General features: G+C 35.4%; 2 protein-coding genes across 20 annotated transcripts in view; one reads left to right on the forward strand and one right to left on the reverse strand.

The window, feature by feature from the left end:
* LOC126973455 (zinc finger protein 57-like) overlaps positions 1-8010 on the reverse strand; it is a 74449-nt gene extending 66439 nt beyond the window's left edge. For 8 of the 19 annotated variants that reach the window (XM_050820731.1, XM_050820727.1, XM_050820728.1 and 5 more), the window contains exons 1-4: positions 7715-7990; positions 3729-3870; positions 1591-1674; positions 483-611 (exon numbers count right to left, since the gene is read on the reverse strand). In XM_050820731.1, coding sequence (XP_050676688.1) covers positions 483-611; positions 1591-1674; positions 3729-3870; positions 7715-7852 — 493 coding nt within the window. In that variant the 5' untranslated portion in view covers positions 7853-7990. Of the gene's footprint in view, positions 1-482; positions 612-1590; positions 1675-3728; positions 3871-7714 lie in introns of all 19 variants that reach the window. The other 11 variants (XM_050820740.1, XM_050820736.1, XM_050820735.1 and 8 more) reach the window with 8 other exon arrangements.
* A 1412-nt stretch (positions 8011-9422) lies between these two features.
* Positions 9423-19956, forward strand: LOC126973461 (zinc finger protein Xfin-like). Its single transcript, XM_050820754.1, has 5 exons — positions 9423-9775; positions 10623-10749; positions 16478-16549; positions 17949-18077; positions 18729-19956. The coding sequence occupies exons 1-5, from the start codon at positions 9641-9643 to the stop codon at positions 19892-19894; spliced, it is 1629 nt and encodes a 542-aa protein (XP_050676711.1). The 5' UTR covers positions 9423-9640; the 3' UTR covers positions 19895-19956.
* The last annotated feature ends 462 nt before the right edge of the window (positions 19957-20418 follow it).

Genomic DNA, 20418 nt, shown 5'->3' on the forward strand with positions numbered 1-20418 from the left:
CGTACCATTTAGCACATTCTCTTGCAACAGTAAAGGATTCACAGGATCGTTGCCGGCATTTAAGGAAGGTGTACGCGTTTTTACCATGTAGTATCGTTCCGGAAACACAACATAAGGAAGCTGATTCCAGAGCTTGGTTGTACGTTAAAAAAGTACCTTGGAAACCGCACTGTGGAGGAACGCCAGACAACCAGATGATGGGAATGATATTCTATTTTATGGTGTGTCGTTCGTAGGTGGAATTCGGCGGCAGGAATCAGGTGAAACAGCTCTTCGGAACAGTCCCCGTGATATTTACAGTAGAAGACACACAATGAAGGGACGTCGACGTTCACAGAGCACTGGAACCCCGACTTGCTGTCATTTCATCAGTACAGAACCCTCGGTGTGGGACATCAGACCCGCAATTATCCGCTTTTAAAGAAATGATGCGTCAGTCTGAACACAAAGCTAACAGCCGGCTGAATAAGCAAGCCACTTACGTTTAGCCGAAGTCTCTCCGTCTTCGGTCTTCGCTTTCTTGGAGCGGGTCGTGGCTCCTTTCGTGGCGCGTTTCTTTGATTTTGCCGACTCACTACTACTTTCCATTTTTATTATAGGTATGTCGTATTCTGAAATCGCAAAAGTTGAAAGTTGCACTGTGAAATATGAAATTCAAAAGGATTCGTTTAAAAGGCATTTATTTTCTCAAAATTCATTCCATTCGAATTCTTTTTGATGTCGCTTCAAACACTTCCACCGCTTCGGAAACAAATGGCGCTCTGAGAGAGAAGAAGTGGCGCAAGAAACTCTCCCAGCTTTTTAAAAGATATACTCATATATATTCATATGGCAAAACAAAAATGCAATTTGTAACTGTATTAATACGCTGATAAAATAGTTTCTTTTAAAGAAAAACATCCAAATTTTTTAATAACGTTTTCACTTAACATACAAACCTGTGACTTCTTCACCATCAGGCTTGGGTCCGTCCATTAAATGTGAGAGACATTTTTGAGAATATTTTGACTAGCAAAGACTAGTTATTGTGAATATTACCGTAGTTTGAAATTACAATCATAAAATTAAATAATGAATATTAAACAATAATTAAGAAAACATTTATTCTAACTCAGTCCATAGTCTCTATGGGTTGAACTTCAGCAACACTCGGTTTCGGACCATAAAGCTCGGTCTACGAAGTCTTTGTTGGAAAATATATAATGTTATTTGCAAAAGAAAAATTTAATTTTTTCCTTGTTTCAGTATTTATGGCAAGACTAGGTATACTTCTACATAGGTTGAGAACTCTATGATTTGATCTAGTAGAAAATATGTTCTCAGTGTAGAACACCTACGGTACTACTAGATGATTTGATATATTTTCGGTTTCCTTGGTGCTTGCGTACTGCCAGACTCCTATTCATCAGCTGAGATATTTCAAAGAGTTCTTTACTATTTTTATATTATAAAGTAACAAACGCCAAGTTAACAATCATAGGACCGAAGTAGTTTTATAACGCGTTACGTCTCAGATGAAACAATCACTGGTACGGACTTATACATCAGGCCCGCGCTCATTCCTACTAAAAAAATGATAAAGTTACTGACCTGGTGATGAAAAGTCATCATCGGAGAGGTTGTGGTCCGATGGAAAGTCATCTTCTCCCGCCTCTTCCACCTTTACTATTTCAGCTGGAAAATACAAGTACGTTTAACATTTTATAAGTATGTACTAATCCATATTTATCGATCGGTAAGAGATCGTAAGTATAATATCCACTCTGTCTTTACTAGGAAGAGAGTCCTTTCTTGAGAAGGTCGCGGAATGGGGTAAGATAAGGCTTGTCCAATGTTACCCCCATCTTAAATAAATAAGTAATAACAGTGTAGCGAAATCTGCATAATGCTATTAAAATTAAAAAAATAATGTTTGCATTATACCTTACCTATTTACAACTAGCTCATGTTTTTCACAAATCCCGCGGGAACCATTGATTTTTCCGGGATAAAATGTAGCCTATGTCTTTTACCAAGCTATAGTCTATCGCTGTACCAAATTTCATCAAAATCCGTTCAGTAGCTCCGGCGTAAAAGCGTAACAAACAAATTTACATTCACATATTTTGAAAAGTTTAGTGGGGATGTGTGTGGATTGATTCATTTACTTGTACTCAATAACTGTAGTGGTGTTTTTTTCTCAATTATTTTATATTTTTACTTACTGGTATAGTGCCCGGTTTTTGAATATCCATAATAAACTTTTATCCCCTTATTCATATTGTCTGCTAACTTAAAGCATTGCTAATTCTCACTCTGTCTTCTTCTATTGACCTAAGTCAGAATGAGAAAAAACACTCCTAAGCGGCTGTTTAAAGTTAGCGGACCATTATGAATAAGGGGTTTATTAGCTATTAGTCCATAAAAGTTATGGATAAGATAAGCGTCGGTTATCTGTCACTTCGTTTCTGAATACTGAACACATCATACAATAGTTCAACAATTGATAACTGTTCCCTTATTGTGCCACTAGATGGCTCTGTTTTAATCAGTACGTTTAAATTAATATATTTATTTACGTTCATCACATAAACCAGTTTTACGAATAAATATTATTTTCTGTGATGATAAATAAGTGCTTTAATAATATTTATCTACACCCATGCTTTAAATCCTCTATTAAAGATTCTGAAACAGTTAGCTTATTGCCAACATTAAAACACCCAATGTTCTAATAACCATTACACCATCCAAAAGAGTATTGTAATGTTGTACTGAATTTCATAACAACACTCCTATTTTTTTTTCATTCCCTTCATGCTCAAAGAGTTTTAACAGACAGCCACATACTTATTGCTCGATGCGTGGCATCTGTATGAATTTCAAAAAAAGAACATTTTGATTTACGCGCGTTCGAAACCACCAGAACGTCGCGCGCCGTAATAAAAAGTAGGTTATCGAATCCCCGCCATTTTTCTTCGATATTTTTATTGTTTTGATTACAAAAAATGAGCGATTAATTTCCAAAAGAACATAATATTCAAGTGAATTTTAATTATTGCACTATACAAAATGTAAATTACTACTAAAATAAATAATTCTTTCATTAATACTTAGTTTATTTGTATATAATCACCAATGGATGATATTAGGTTACTACTAGGACTGGCTGTTTTAATGTAAGCAGTAAGCTAACTGTTTCAGAATCTTTTAGAGGATTCATATTTTGGGTGTAGATAAAGTCTTGTATGCAACTGTTGATAATTAGGTATTAATAGACTTTTATGATACTATTATCATATATAAATCCACATTCGTGTTTTAATACCCCTTATTACACAACAGTTGCATAAATAACTATGATTTATTTATGTACATAATTTAAGCTGTTTTGTCCTCTGTATTGATTGTTGATGTATCTGAGGATTTAGGTGTAATAAAAATGCAAGCTTTCGTATGATAATGATTGTGAAACTGAAGTGGCAGTGGGCAGGGCACATAGTTTGACGGACAGAAGGCCGTTGGGGCAGTAAAGTCTTCAAATGGCGACCACGTACCGGAAGACGCAGTATTGATAGGCCCCAAGATGGTCCGATGATCTGATCAAGATTGACAATATACTCCATATTGTATGAAGGCAGCGCAGGACCGATCGTCGTGGCTATCATTTGGGGAGGCTTTCGTCCAGCAGTGGACGTCTTCCTGCTGATGATTATGAAGCTATGATATCGCAAAGGTAAGCAACTCACTTTTGAACTTCATCTCCTCAATCTTCCTCTTGAACTGCTCCTCCGTGTACTGCACCTGCTTCTTGAAGTTGAATGCATTCCTCAGCTGGGTAATGCACACCTCACATATGCCGCCACTGTTGATAGTCTCCGATACTGTCAGCTGATGGTGATAACAATATATTTTAGAGATCTATATAAACAAAATCAATAAGTGTGTGTAAGTACGTGCGTTGATCCTATGGACTCCAAAACTCCTGTGCTTCCCCGGGGCGTAAAAAGAATAGGGTAGTCCCAGGCCCAAGGGTGTCGTAAGAGGCGAGTACGGGCTGGGCTTATTGAAAGTGGGAGAGTCACGCTACCGTCTTTTGACGTCAGCACAATCGGGCCAGGGTCGCGGAATGGGGTAAATTGAACATTGTCCAATTTAACCCCCAGAAGACTCAAGTTTGCGCGTTTACCACTAAAAAAAGCCCCATTTGTCGTATCACCGCTCTTCGATAACACTTCCCTTAAAGCCTCACCTAGTATCGGAAAACTGGGTCTCGAAATCTCGAGCGATTGCCAATTCCGTGGCCATCTAGAGGGCAAAGCCAAATTAGCTTCGAAGAAGCTGGGCGTCATCAATAGAGCACGGCAATTCATCAATAGAGCACGGCAATACTTCAAGCCGGCCCACATTCTAGCGCTGTACAAAGCGCAGGTCCGGCCACACATGGAGTATTGCTGTCATCTCTGGTCTGGCGCACCCCAGTATCAGCTCGATCCATTTGACCGCGTGCAACGCAGAGCAGCTCGAATTGTCGGGGACCCAGTGCTCTGTGAACGGCTGGATCACTTGGCGTTGCGTAGAGACGTCGCTTCATTGTGTGTCTTCTAGAGCAATTTATCACGGGGAGTGTTCCGAAGAGCTGTTTAACCTGATTCCTGCCGCCGAATTCCACCTTCGCACGACACGCCACAAGTTAGGATATCATCCCCACCATCTGGATGTGTGGCGGTCCTCCACAGTGCGATTTTCTAGGAGCTTTCTTCCACGTACTACAAAGCTATGGAATGAGCTTCCTTGTGCGGTGTTTCCGGGACGAACGACATGGGTACCTTCAAAAAAAGCGCGTCCACCTTCCTTAAAGGCCGGCAACACTCTTGTGATTCCTCTGGTGTGGCAAGAGAATGTGGCGGCGGTGATCACTAAACACCAGGTGACCCGTACGCTCGTTTGTCCTGCTATTCCATAAAAAAAAAAACAGCTGGACTAAATTTGATAAATAAAATTAGGTTATCTTCAAATTAGCTTTGGCGAGTAACATAGGTTTAGTAGTATCTTAATTAAAAGCTGTGAAGCAGTAATGTGTAAGCATTATTGTATTTCGGTCTGAAGGGTGCAATTACTAGGCAACACAACAACATCTTATGTCTCAAAGTGACGTGCGTTATTGTACTGCCGCTCAAAATTTTTGGGTTTTTCAAAAATCCTGAGTGGCACTGCATTGGAGAGGCCTTAAAAATTACTATTAGTCTGAATGTCTTGCTCTTCTCATCGCTTATTGTCATTTAAAAACAATATTGCATGGTTCCGGACTAGTTTTGCACAGGCCATTTATATTAGTATAGTATTTACATGAAGTAAGCTAAGCAATTTTGTTATTGTATGATTAAACTGGTAGCTTTTTAGCTGATCTTCTCCCCATGTTAAAGCATGTTAAAAAGTTTAGAATTATTTTTGGTGTCATTTCTAAAATACTACTAGGTACCACTTTGGAAACAAATGGTGCTCTCTCAGCATTCTTTTTTTGTGCTCTTTCTAATAAAATATACAATGTTCTACTGTCATTGCCATTGCTCTAAAATAATCATAATCTAATCCCAGGTTGTTGGATCACTAAAAATATTCAGCTGTGGAGTAGGATTTACGACAGAGCCATTTTTTGAGATGGTCGCTAATTAATTTATTGTAATAGTGCTCATAGTGGGGAGTAGTCACCAGTGGGAGGCTCCTTTGCACAGGATGCCGGCTAGATTATGGGTACCACAATGACGGGTATTTCTGCCGTAGTTAGTGAAATTACTGGGCAAATGAGACTTAACATCTTATGTCTCAAGGTGACGAGTGCAGTTGTAGTGCCGTTCAGAATTAATGGAGTTTTTCAAGAATCCTGAGTGGCACTGCATCGTAAAAAGAAGTCAGTTTTACTAGTGCAAAAATAATTATTGCATTGATACCACATATTATTAACATGGTGCAATTACCCCTATCCTTTGCTATGTACAAATTCAAATATCTTTATTCAAAATCACTTATTGAATGTCAAAAACTACCACCCATTCAAAGTATACTGCCTCAGACCTGAGAAGAATGGGCGCAAGAAACTCAGCACTCTTTTTTAAATTTAAAAATATGCATTATGTGATATCGTAGAATAAACATTTATTATTAAAGAGACTGAGGTGTCCTCTTCATTCCCACTCTGTAGTATCTCTAAGATCATCATTAATTTTTTTTTTTTGGGATTGTATTATAAAAGCGTATATATTGCCGAGTAAAAGACTTACTAACTCGACTTAACTGAGTAATAACAAGTTTATATTTGTTCCTCATGTTAACTTTATGATTGTCACAGTTTCTAGCAAATTCCTAAATGTGCTTTTAAACATATAGAACATTATCAAGAATATATTGAAAAGCAACAGTCAAAATGTTTATTTCTGTAAATTTTTCTCTTTTTCTTTATTTTACTCAAACTGTTAGCTCAGTTGGTTAGAGCACCGGCACGGAACACCTGAAGTTGTGGGTTAGAGTCACGAATTTTTGTTTTTCAAATTTTTTTTTGTGTAAACACACTTAAAGATATTTTAAAATGACTTCTCCTTGCCATGTAATTCTGTAGTGACATTGGTAAGATAAAGACAAACTGTGTTATTATAAAATAATTAAACATATGTTAAGCACTTGTTTTAAAAAAGTTCTATTACAAATCGATGTCTTTCTGTTGTTTAGGGTTCAAAAATCTTTAGTTATTGCTTATATTTAAACACGAGCCAAAGGTTGTCTAAGGTGTGTCTAATAGATAGATCATATTCATATGGGAAGATTTAGATATGTAATGACAGATTGACGACAGTGAACATAAATTGTGTTCTATTCTAAATAACAACAAAAATATAACTAAATAACAATAAATAACAAAAAATATTGTAAGTTTATGACAGCAGATTAATGTTTTAATTAATTAACATTTTCTAATGAAATGCTTGCAAATCAAGCAATAAAAGCTGTTTTTGCAAGGCATTCATCAATTTATTGGTGTTGTGGTGGAAATGCCACAGAAGTGAGAAAGGGAAAGGAGCAAGAGTCTGAATTATGCTTCATTTATTGCGAGATATGGGCGAAGATGTTGATTGAATTTATTAGCTTATTATTTTCAACAGGTTTTTTTTGTTGAAGAAAACCAGTTAGTTTGTTTACGAATATAAAACTATTTATTGATTTAACGACCACCTCTAGTGATTAAGAATAGACTAAGAAGGCAAAAAAAAATTGCTGTAGAATTTTTTGAAGTAAATAGTTTATATAAAGCATATATCAGAAACCAATATCCCATTCATTCATATTTACAGCTAAAAACATGCTTACTGTAATTAACAACAGAACTTGGGGAAAAGCATACTAATAACTGAGTAATGGTAAATTGTCTGCAGTTTCCAGAAGGGAGTGAAAAATCGATCATGTGTTGACATATTAAATTACGTCAAGGAACAAAATTTTAATGAATGATATATATAATTCAATATTATAAATTTATTATTTTTTACCCTTCAGCTGTTCTTCTATGCATCATACAACTCCTCACACAGGCATAATTAAAAAGCTACAACGGCAAATTTTCACGGATTGGAGAAGCAAGATGAAGGCACATAAGAGCACAGAATATAAACAATAACAAAAACAAATGCTGTTTGATTTTCTAGACATATTGATATTAAATGTAGAAGTCAAATACATGTACCGTAATATCGAAACAATCTTTCAACATGTCGGCGTACACCTCCTCTGCGCCCATCCATTGATAGGTGCTATTGAAGTCTTTAAACACACCCTCGGACGCACAACACCGGCACATACTATCGCTAAAGTTTGACTCCATTGTCTGTATTTTCACTACTGTTTACAAGAATCCTTATTGAACCTGCTGTATTAAAACAGGCATTTCAAACACAGCCATGACGCCGCGGTTCGATCAATTCTCCGCCATTTTTAATAGTAATTCAGATTTTTCATTTTTTTTTATACCTTTCTGCATAGACTTTCTGTGTCTTCAATGTTGGCAGTTAGCATCAAAGAGTATGTAAATACTAAATACTGCAATCTTGAAAAGTACTAGTTACTGAAATGAAACGTGCAGTGATTTGACATAAGTTTGAAATAGTTAATAAAGTAGTAATTTGTAATTAAAGCGATTGGCGACGAAGTATAATCCAGCTAAGTTTGAAAGCGAATAGTTGCTTAAAACATAGTGGAATTCAGCTATTTCCGATTTTTCATGATTATAGCGGTCATCTGTCAATCTATCAATGGCTGCACGTTTCATACAATCGGGTGAATTACTTTTTTCTTAGAGAGTTTCCCTAGGCTGGTTGGCATATCGCAAAGTTACATGATGTGGCCCAAAACTATACAAAGTTTCTCAATACACCATTCCGGCTCGGCGTATTTCTTAAAAAGAGACTAGACGTAGTCGCATAACCGATACTCACTAGTCACTTCTCTTATTCGCTAGTCGCTATCCGTTCACAACATGAGACCATGAGCATGAGCACCTATCGTACCCAGGACCGTAAAATTATCGTATACATCAGGATAAAATGACTTTAATACAACATAAATTAAAAAATCTTTATGAAAAGTGACAATAATCGAAACGAATGTCATTGAACGACGATTTAGAAAATTAGTAACTAAAGGTACTGTGGACGATATCGATCGCTGATTGGCAGGCAGTAGCAAGTGCAACCAATGAAAGGATTAATTACGCCATGAAGCAGCAGCATGAGGTTTTCATCTAACCGTTGTTGTTCCTAAGAAATAAGTGGTCCAATAGATGGCGCTGACTGCAAAAAAGCACCTGAAAACACCTGTAATTGTTATTGGGCTATTGACAACAAATTACTATTACTATTGACAACTACTATCATGTCTTATTAATTAAATTTAAATTAATGATAGGGAAAGCATTGAACGCATATGTTTTATATGCGTTCACTGAGGGAAAGTCTTCCTTCAATATTCAAGTTTTTCGAAAAGGTATTAATTTATTTCAAAAGGCATTGTACTCTCAAATATACAACAGAGCTATAGAATGAGCTTCATTGTGCGGTGATTACGGGACGATTCAACATGGGTACCTTCAAAGATTTCCTTAAAGGCCGGCAACGCTCCTGTGATTTCTATGCTGTTGCAACAGAATGTGGGTGGTAGCGACCACTTAACATCAACAGATGACCCGTTCGTCCTCCTCTTCTATGAAAAAAAGAAAAATAGACTGTTTTCCAATTACAGTACTAGAGCAAAAGCAGTACTTTTGAGAGTGCTGGATTGTGCGAAGCGTTGTTGTAGTTGGAACACTCAACGTTGAGCATTATGCCGCATAATGCGCTCTAGTGCTGTAATTATTGGAAAGCAGTCTGTCAAATATACGTCAGTCGTCATAAATAAAAAATAAGTGTTCTGTGTTGTAATGACTTGTCACTTGACTCTGGAAGCTGGAAATTGCATTAAAAATAAAAAGTAATTGAAATATAGATAGAAGAATACTTTATTTTGAACTCACATTAAAGGGACCATTTGGAACATGCCACGGAACACTATTACTCAAACGAGGAAGGTGCACTATTTACATCCTATCCTTTTCAAATAAAGTTCTCTCAGGAAGTTAATGATGGACACTACAACTACAAGGTGTCGATGTTGCTTAGCGAAATTTTCACATAAAGATCTTTACACGCCATATACTTATTTTGGTAAAGTCGAAGTGTTTGGAGACATGCTAAAGGAATGCTTTAATATTAGCGTAAGTTTAATATTAGTACCTATGTTTCTTTAATTCTACAGTCATGTTGTTCTACATTAATGTCACATAAGCATTCATTTTCAATACAGGACTTGTGTTCTTTTGGTTCTAGCGATGATTTAGGACTTCATTGCCGACTTGTTATTTTTTTCGACTGCAAGTAATATTTTTAAGTTTATATTTGACAGGTTAAAGTAAAACTCTTACTAAATATTTAACAACAAACCTGTTTGTTCCTTTCAACAAATTAACTCACAGAAGATTATTTATAACTGTTGTAAGAATAGTTTGTTGTAATGATGGTTTTGTTGTTGAAGAGTAACTGACATACAAAGGTACATTTTCTTATGGAAGAGAAGAACAAAGCAGCATTTCGGTCAGTGGTATGGTAGACAATTTTTTTTGCTAGAATTCTTTTTGACACAGAGAGTAGAAGTGGCGCAAGAAACTCTCAAGATGGTACATAATCACCACTGCCCATACTCTTATAACACCGGGTATGGGATTGAAACCAAAATGAGATAGGTAGGTTTCTTGTATTCTGGGTAGCGGTGGTAATTGTTTTAACTCAATAGGTGGCATAACCACCACCAATGCTTCATTTCAGTTTAGTTGGGACATCAAGTCGCCATTTGAAATATCTATCATCCATATTTGAAACTGATATAGAAATAAATTTAAAATCTTTCTCTAAAGATATGACTAAGAATCATGGTCAACTTGTAAAATAATAATTTGTTTTGGTATCAGTTCTAAATTTTATTGGATCTTTCAAATCAAACGGTATCTCAAATTTTATACATTCTAAATCCTATAATGTATAATAAAAATATTATAATTGTTTCAGATACCATTGGGCCACACAAATGAAAATGGTATATGTGATACTTGTGTATCAAGGCTAAGAGAAGCGATTGAATTTAAGACAATGGTGCAACAAAGCCTAAAGGATCTAGAGGATGCACCAATTAAAAGTAATTTGATTTATATGACTTGCTTTCCTCATAAAACATTGCCTTTAGCATTTATTGCACTGACTAACGAACCATTTAACTGGATATTGTTTGCAAGACATTCAGGTTATAGTAGATTTGCTTTTCAAATTTAGTCAAGAATTGCTTATGAAACAAATTTTTCAATTTTATTGTTTTTATATTTTACAGTCCCTGAGTAATAAGACGAAAACATTGATTTTGACTTCTTCATCATCTAAAATTAATGTCTTAAAATTGTTTGTAATGTAAATATTGCAATGGGTAATACATATTGTCATTTTTTATGAAACCAGAAGCAATGTATAGGTCTGAAAAGATGGCGACGTAAAATTAGCTGAATTGAAAAAAAAAAACACCAAAATTTGTTGCTAATTAGTTCCTAAAAAATTAATTTTTTTGCTCTAACCGATCGCAAAAAATCGGCAATCCGGAAACGCCTAGACGCCAAACGAAACTAGTCAAAGTATGGATACAAGTGCATCAAGTAGGTTTATATTATTTTCAGACAAAATTGGCCAAGGGTTTGGACCTTTATTAAATAATGCAGTTGCAAAGAATTGTGAGTTGATAAATATATGTAAACCCAATATAACTTTCAATAACCTCATAAATTCCATACCAAAAATAAATCTAAAAGAAAAAACAATCATAGGTATAATGTTTGGTAATAACTCTCATAATATTAGAAATAAGGACCTAATTAAAAATATAGAAAAATTAATTAATATTTCCAATAAGACAAAATCTAAAGTGATGATGTGTACATTCCCATACTCCTCGGATTTGACACAGGAGCAAAATAGAAAAATATTTAAATTAAATACAACTTTGTATAATGCGACATTCCACAACAATGAAAATTTAATTTTATTTGACACAAATAAATTCATTAATTATAAAATGAAAATAACCAATGGTAACCTATACCTACCATTTAGAGTTAAGCGACAGCTGGCTACTTTAGTAGCTTATAGTCTTAGTCAACAAACTACTTCCTCTGTAGTATTATTTAATAAACATGCCTCTATTGGGCAAAATTGTAAAATAATCGACATACAAGCCCCTATTGGGGAATGTATTAGTACTAATGTACAAAAATATAACAATGAAGATTTTTCTTCAATTAATTTAAATTAAGTTATTTGACAAGGGAGGACAACTCTTGCAATATCATACAAAATAGGCAACATTCACCAAATATAAATGTTACTGCTATAGATAATCATAATATAAAGCTCATAAATATTGTTCACCAGAATATACAAGGTATCTCAAGTAAGGAATTAGAAATTGAACTGTTTTTGAGCTGCTGTAATATAGATATATTATGTATTACAGAACATTGGCGTAAGAGTCATCAGCTCCAGTTTAGTTTTAGAGAACATAAAGTAGTCAGTTCGTTTTGTAGAAGTAGGGCAATACATGGAGGTTCCCTAATTATTATTAATAATAGATTAAAATGTAAAAATAGAAGAGATATTGTTAATCTCTCTATAGAACAACTAATTGAGATAGCTTGTATAGAACTAGAGCAATTTATTATTGTAAGTGTATACCGCCCCCCCACTGCATCATATGAACAATTCCAACATAGAATGGAGGAGGTACTATCAAAATTTAGCAAAACTAGCAAGTCAATTATAGTGTGTGGAGATTTTAATATAAACTTGCTTGAACCTTCGGCCAATTGTACTAGCCTTAAAAATTTATTTCAAAGTTTTAATTTGTTCAATGTATTTTGGGAACCTACTAGAATCACTTCTACAACAGCAACCTGTTTAGATAATATTTTTACAGATGTTACTATTACTAGTAAACTCATAATTAATAATCTTCAGTCCGACCATAGTGGGCAACTTATAAAAGTAAATACATATATAAAAGTAAATACAAATAAATTGGACAATGTCAGACCAAAAAAGGTGACGATTATACCAGTTACGGGTAGCCGTCTTGAGAGGTTTAGAAATAATTTGGTAAATACGATACCATTTTTACACTGTGGTGAAACTGCTAATTTTCACTATAACTTAGTCTTCAACTCCTTCTGTGAGGAATTTGACAGGATTTTTACTCCAGTAACGGTGACAGTAAACAACAAACATAGTTTTAATGATTGGGCAACAATGGGTATCCACAAAAGTCGTAAACGCTTATATGACCTTTATTATGAGAAACATTACAATAATAGTGAAGAATTTAAAATATATGTAAAAAAATACTCCAAGCTTTTTAAAATAGTTTGTCATGAAGCGAAAACACGTTTCATTGCAATATAAAATTAAAAACAGTAATAATAAAGTAAAAGCGACTTGGAGTGTAATTAACAATGAAACTGGTAGATCGAATTGCCGTAACACCTCTATCTGTTTAAATATTAATAATCGCGTTATAAATTCGGAAATAGAAATTGCAAATGAATTTGATAAATACTTCTCCGAAATCCCGATTGTACGACCAAATACCTTAACTCTTCGCCAAAAGCAGCATATGATATGCTTAAATTACACGTACCAGTATCTTCTACTGACTTGAAATTTAAGTATGTTACAGGTAGCGATATAATAAAAATCTGCAAATTAATTAACCTAAAAAATACAAAAGACCTATGGGGCCATTCGACTAATATTGTTAAATACATACTTGACATTATAGCACCTGAATTAGCAATAATATTTAATGAATGCATAGATGAGGGTGTGTTCCCTGACCTCATGAAATACAGCAAAGTTATACCTTTGTTTAAATCGGGCAGTTCTTTTGACCCTGCTAATTTCAGACCTATTTCAGTGCTGCCTGTTTTTAGTAAAAATTTTGAAAAACTTTTGCTTCAACAGCTACAAATGCATTTTTGTAAATTAATGAACAAAAATCAGTTTGGTTTCACTAGGGGTTTATCAACAATTAATGCGGGTACTAGACTCATTGAGCACATCTTTAACGCCTGGGAAGAGTCACAGGATGCATTGGGCATTTTTTGTGATTTGTCAAAAGCATTTGACTGCGTCCACCATGAAACTTTACTCCTAAAACTAAAGCATTATGGAGTGAAAAATAGAGCCCTAAATCTGTTAAAATCATATTTAAGCGAAAGAGTTCAGATAGTCGATGTAAATGGCAAACGGTCTTCGGGTAAACCTGTGGGAATAGGTGTTCCACAGGGTTCTATTCTCGGTCCTTTCTTGTTTCTTATATATATTAACGATCTACCGTTTGTGGTAGATGATAGCCATGAGATTGTATTGTTTGCTGATGATACTTCACTTATTTTTAAAGTGAAGCGACGTGCGGATATTGATGACGAGGTAAGCAATGCACTCTCAAAGATAGTGCGTTGGTTTGAGACGAATAATCTGCACTTAAACAGTAAAAAAACAAAGTGTTTACGGTTCATTACACCAAACACAGCGGAGGTACAAACCAACGTACTTATAAATGACCAGAGATTGGAACTTGTGGACACTACAGTCTTCCTGGGTATCACGTTAGATAAAAAGCTTCAGTGGGGTCCACATATTACCCATCTAGCAGATAGACTCAGCTCTGCGGCATATGCAGTTAGAAAGATTAGAGAGAGTACACGAATGTTGCGACCGCTAGATTAGTGTACTTTAGTTATTTTCACAGCATCATGACGTACGGTATATTACTATGGGGTCATGCTGCTGACATTGATATAGTGTTTGCTCTGCAAAAGAGAGCTGTTCGTGCTATATATCAGCTTGGTTATAGACAGTCTCTCAAAGAAAAATTTAAAGAAATAAATATTATGACTGTTTATTGTCAGTACATTTATGAAAATTTAATATATGTTCACAAAAATCGTCACCTTTTTGCTCTTAATAGTGATTTTCATTATTATAACACTAGAAATAAGGGATTGCTTGTAACTAATTCTAGTAGGCTTCATAAGATACATAATAGCTTTAAGGGTAAATGTATACACTTCTACAATAAAGTCCCAGCCACTGTTCAGGCATTATTAGGCGTAAATCCTATTACTCCACTGCTGAATATCTAAATGATCGGACAGCCTGGGACTAGATTGTGATTATTTTATAGCAACTGTACAATATTGTATACTTTTATTGAAAAGAGCGCAAAAAAAAGAATGCTGGAGAGTTTCTTGCGCCGCTTCTTCTCTCTCAGAGCGCCATTTGTTTCCGAAGCGGTAGTAGTATCTAGTAGTATAAGAAATGACATCAAAAAGAATTCTAAAGGAATCAATTTTGAGAAAATAAATGCCTTTTATGCCTTTTTATGCCTACTATTTGCTTCTGGCACTCGCCGGCCGCTGCCGCGGAACGATACGGTCGGCTCGTGCGTTGTTTTAACTGTTCTAACATAACCTAACCTAACCAATTTTAATGAATTGTAGTTGATAGAGCTTTGGTCCACGATTATAGTGCTATCACTCTTATTACAACGTAATACACAGTTTTCATCAAAATCGTTAGTTAAGCTAGCGTGGCAAAATCATTTTTTTTTTTCTTAGCATCTTTCAGCAACAAATTGACCCCTATTTGCTTGATTGATCAGTCTACATTCAGTGATTCCCACGCTATCTTAATGTAAAGTTTGCGTTATTGCCGATTTTTTGCGATGGGTAAGAGCAAAAAAATTAATTTTTTACAAACTAATTAGCAACAAATTTCGGTGTTTTTTTTTTCAATTTCGCTAAATTTACATCGCCATTTTTTTCGACCTGCAATGTATTATTTTAGCATGAGAAATCCACTATATTTTTTTTTATTCTAGAGACTATTAAGTATATCGATTGGCAACCGAACTAATTATCTATTTTCGTCTATCTCTAATCATAGTTCATTTTAATAATATATTTATCTAGTAGGTACTTATCCTTTGTATGTTGCTGGTATTTTTATTATCATTTTGGTTTTGATTGTATTACACTGTAAAATAATGTCGTAGGTATTTTTTAGTTCAAAATTGTAAGCCTAATGCACAATATAAAATGAATAACTTAATTAATATTAGTTGACAATTGTTTGTTGATATAATGTGGCTCTAGAAGTTCTGTAATTATTTTGACAGTGTATAGGTGACAGTTGGTTGATGCTTGAGGACTCTTAAGTGCCACAGAGCAGGCAAACCATCGGTTCGATACTGGTTACACCGAGAAAGTCGCAAATCAAAATGTGTAATTCACAACAAATTTTTTAAAATTATAAAAATCATAGCGTACATATGTATTGGGACACAATGGCTCAAGCGGAAGATCGGCGCTGGACATACATGATGTGTGTCAGCATATGCGGAGCTTGTGTCTATTTGCAGCTGATGTTTGAGCTTCTTTTATTTCTATTATGTTTAAGTTTCATTTTAATTCTAGGCTGTAATATATTTTGTTTAATAACTTCACTTTTGTTAATTACACATTTTTTAGCTGCAAATAAAATATTTTATTATTATTAACTTGTGGGGAGCCTACGAACACTATATCTTCCCAATCTGTGATGTGTTTGCCAATTGAAGACTAGTGCAACCAGCCATCTGTCTGTCGTGCCGTGCCCTCTGCCACCTCAGTTTTATAATCATTTAAGCTATGTTGGTGACTTTGGTTCTCCTACAGATCTCCTCATTTCTGATCCGTTCATGCATATTTATAAGAAAAACAAATTTTAAATTTTATGAATGTATTAAACAAACAAAGAAAAATACTCAAATTTTTTGTTGGTGTTTACAGAATATGAGTGTGAAATTGATGTGAAAGAAGAAGCCGACAGTGATAATGGAGACAGTGGAATGTTACTCTATGGTGAGTTAAAGGAATTTTATTTATTTATTTTAGCCTTTTTCAAATTCCTTAATTCATATCAGCCGTATAGTTGACATTTATTGAAATTAAATATCTTCAATGGATTAAAACGGGTGTGATTGTAATTTCAGTATTTTATTTATTTATTATTATTATTTAATTAAAACATATATAGCCCAATAACACTAATTAAAGTAGAATTCATTTAGTATGACTACACATATACAGGGAATTGGCCGTAGTTCCTGAAAAACGTTCCAAGCCACAAATATCACATTTTCAAGTTTAATAAATATTAGTGTATTCCATACATGTGTGTTGAGCTACTAAGTCATGATGTCATTTAAGGCTGCCATTTTTTGTCAGTCCGTTAATATGAATCATGTGACCAGTTTAACTCAATTTCGACATGATTATGGTTTATGCAAAAGTGAACCATATTTGCAAACTAGAGATTTCATGTAACCCCAGATATAGAAATCATCCGGCGTTAAGTACGGACTCCGCCCAGGCCACGCAATGGGTCCCTCTCGCCCTATCAAATGATTGGGAAAATGGCTATCGAGCCATCACCTAACATTGATACCAAAAGTTTGCAGGACATGTTGCTGGTATATCAAGTTTTGTCTTTTAGCACGTCTTTAGGAGGGTCAAACATTACATTTCTAAAAAATTCTTTTGAATTTGGCCAAAATGTTTGTAGTAGACATTTTATGGCATAAATTTTGTACTGTTTTTTTTTTGCATGTGATAACGCCGCGGGTATTTCTTCGTATATGCAAAGTAAGCAAAAACTCTTAAAATCAATAAAAATAAACGTAAATTATATCTTAGTGATAGGCGACACATGTGCCCTGTGCTTACCCGGGGCATAAAAGGAATAGGGAAGTCCCAGGCCCAAGGGTATCGTAAGCGCGACTTAGGGCATATACTTTCACATTTAAGGCTTCTTTGCACAAAATGCCGGCTAGATTATGGATACCACAACGGCGCCATTTATTGCCGTGAAGCAGTAATGTGTAAGCATTATTGTGTTTCGGTCTGAAGGGCACCGCAGCTAGTGAAATTACTGGGCAAATGAGACTTAACATCATAGGTTTCAAGATTACGAGCGCAATTATTGTAGTGCTTCTCAGTTTTTTTGTTTTTTTTCAAGTATCCTGAGCAGCACTGCGTTTTAAAGGGCGTATAAATTACCATCAGCTGAATGTCCTGCTCAGCTCTTATCGTCATATTTTACAAAAATTTCCCACATATTTGACGTGACGTGAGTTTTGACGTTTGAGACGTGGTTCGGTGGGAGTAGAGGGAACTCACGTAGTAAACGCCGGCAGATAGTCACTGCCGGTAACATTTACATCAAGAAACCAGATAAAAATGTAAAACATTTAAATTGCAGCATTGAACGACGAGCAGGCCTTAAACGGCAACGACGATGATGATGATATGAAGCTAGCTGACATACTTGGGCTGAACTCGAAGAAACTTGGCAAGAAGAAATCAAAAAAACATGTCAAAGCTAAGGATGGTATGTAGATAGTACCTATAGCAGTATTATAAGTAACTGTATGTTCAGTGTTTGTCATGTAGTTAGTTACACTGCTATTTTTTTTTATGGAATAGGAGGACAAACGAGCGTACGGGTCACCTGGTGTTAAGTGATCACCGCCGCCCACATTCTCTTGCAACACCAGAGGAATCACAAGAGCGTTGCCGGCCTTTAAGGAAGGTGTACGCGCTTTTTTTTAAGGTACCCATGTCGTATCGTCCCGGAAACACCGCACAAGGAAGCTCATTCCACAGCATTGTAGTACGTGGAAGAAAGCTCCTTGAAAACCGCACTGTGGAGGACCGCCACACATCTAGATGGCGGGATGATATCCTAATTTGTGGCGTGTCGTGCGAAGGTGGAATTATAGCAGTACTACCAACGGGTGGTACACATATTTCTGTTATTAAAGTTTTAGTATTAGTTTACTGAGAGAATGATCAACCAATAGAAATAAAGCTAATAAAATATAAGGTTTTCAAGCAGCGCCTTTAAAACGAAATACAAATATTGCTTGCTATTATCCGGTGTAAATTGAATGAACCCTTCCATTAGGACTGTGTTACGCACTTTGAGCTGCTGAAAGAAAATGGTATGAAATTTTTTAATATGCATAAATCTGTCTTTCAGATTGTTCAGCACCGACCTTAAAGATCTCACTCAGAAGAATAAAGAGTACCGACTGTGATATGCTATTTGTAACGGACAATAAGAAACACAGGAATAATGTTAAGAAAATACTAAAACATTCAAACTGTACACCATTCTCAAACAAGACTATTGCAGGAATAGTCTGTGCTTATTGTAAAATGACGTTCAAAGATATCCACGAAGTAAGAACACATGTTGCAGAAGAACACAGTACAGCTGTTTTGAATGACGGCCGGGACAAGACTAATCTAAGTGTTAAAATGGACATCACCGATCTGAAATGCAATATTTGTAGTGCAAACATGAAGCGAATAGCTGAATTGAAGAAGCACTTGACTGCTGAGCATGATATTAAATTCTATCCGGATCTGTATGATTACATACTTGAGTTCAAATTGACGGATGGTGAAATATTAAACTGTGCACTGTGCTCTTCTACGTTTGAAACTTTCAAAATGCTGTTGCAGCATATGAATGGACATTATAGGAATTATATTTGCGAAGTCTGTGATATGGGTTTTATAAACAAGCATAGATTGTCAAACCATAAGCGTACACATGAAACAGGCACATTTAAATGTAGTTTTTGTGATAAGATATTTACAACCAAAATAAGGAAAATGTGCCACGAGAAATACACTCATAATACAAACGCAAGATACACGACAAACTGTCCGCACTGTGATCAGTCGTTCAATAGTTACTATCAGCGAAACAGGCATATGTTCAAGGAGCACAACACGGCAGCGGCTACTTATAAATGCAATGTTTGCGACAAATCGTTTATACTCAAGTCTAAACTGACATCTCATATAAAGAAAGTACATCTTATGGAGAGGAATCATATATGCCCTGACTGTGGTCAAGGTTTCTTTATAAAGCAGTCGTTGGATGAGCATATGATAAAGCACAACGGTGAAAGGGTGTTCAAGTGTTTGGTGTGCCATAAAGCATATGCGAGGAAGAAAACGCTAAGGGAACATATGAGGATACATAATAACGATAGACGATTCAAGTGCGGTTTGTGTGGTCAGGCTTTTGTGCAGAAGTGTAGTATGAAGAGTCACATGTTGTCGAATCATGGTGTTACTCTGTCCGACGTTGTGAATGATAGCAATGGTGTTGTGAAAACGATAATATCTTAACACAGGATGGTTTTAATAGTAGTGTTATCCAATAATCCTATTAAAGACATATTTCCAACTTATTTATATCACAATTTGTCATGTTTTCGAAGTGATAACCCTCACTTCTGGGATTAATTACACAAATAAAACTGAAAACATAATTAATTTTTATTGAAATTGACTTGAGATGACCGCAGACCTAGTCTCGCAATTTCCTAATATGCAAATATTGGGGTTGAGCAGGTTATCAGCTGTAAAGTAGATCCTGTAGATGAAGCCACATCCTGAGAGTTGAACAAAGCATACAAGATTTTAAAAATGATACGTCACTCGAACTGTTGGCACAGTTGGAAGTGTGCTCGCACGGAACGCCAGAGGTCGCGGGTTCGAGTCCCGCATCATTTATCAAATTTTGTTTTCAGTTTTAATTGTGTTATCTATTTTAATTGAGTAACGGCCGTTCCCAATATTCAGTCTATCTCTTACTTGAGATAAAAATCGTAACTATCGTTGACTTTTCTGTCCCAATAAACTTATCGACG

Source organism: Leptidea sinapis, chromosome 29, assembly GCF_905404315.1.
Source record: "Leptidea sinapis chromosome 29, ilLepSina1.1, whole genome shotgun sequence".
NCBI lineage: Eukaryota > Metazoa > Arthropoda > Insecta > Lepidoptera > Pieridae > Leptidea > Leptidea sinapis.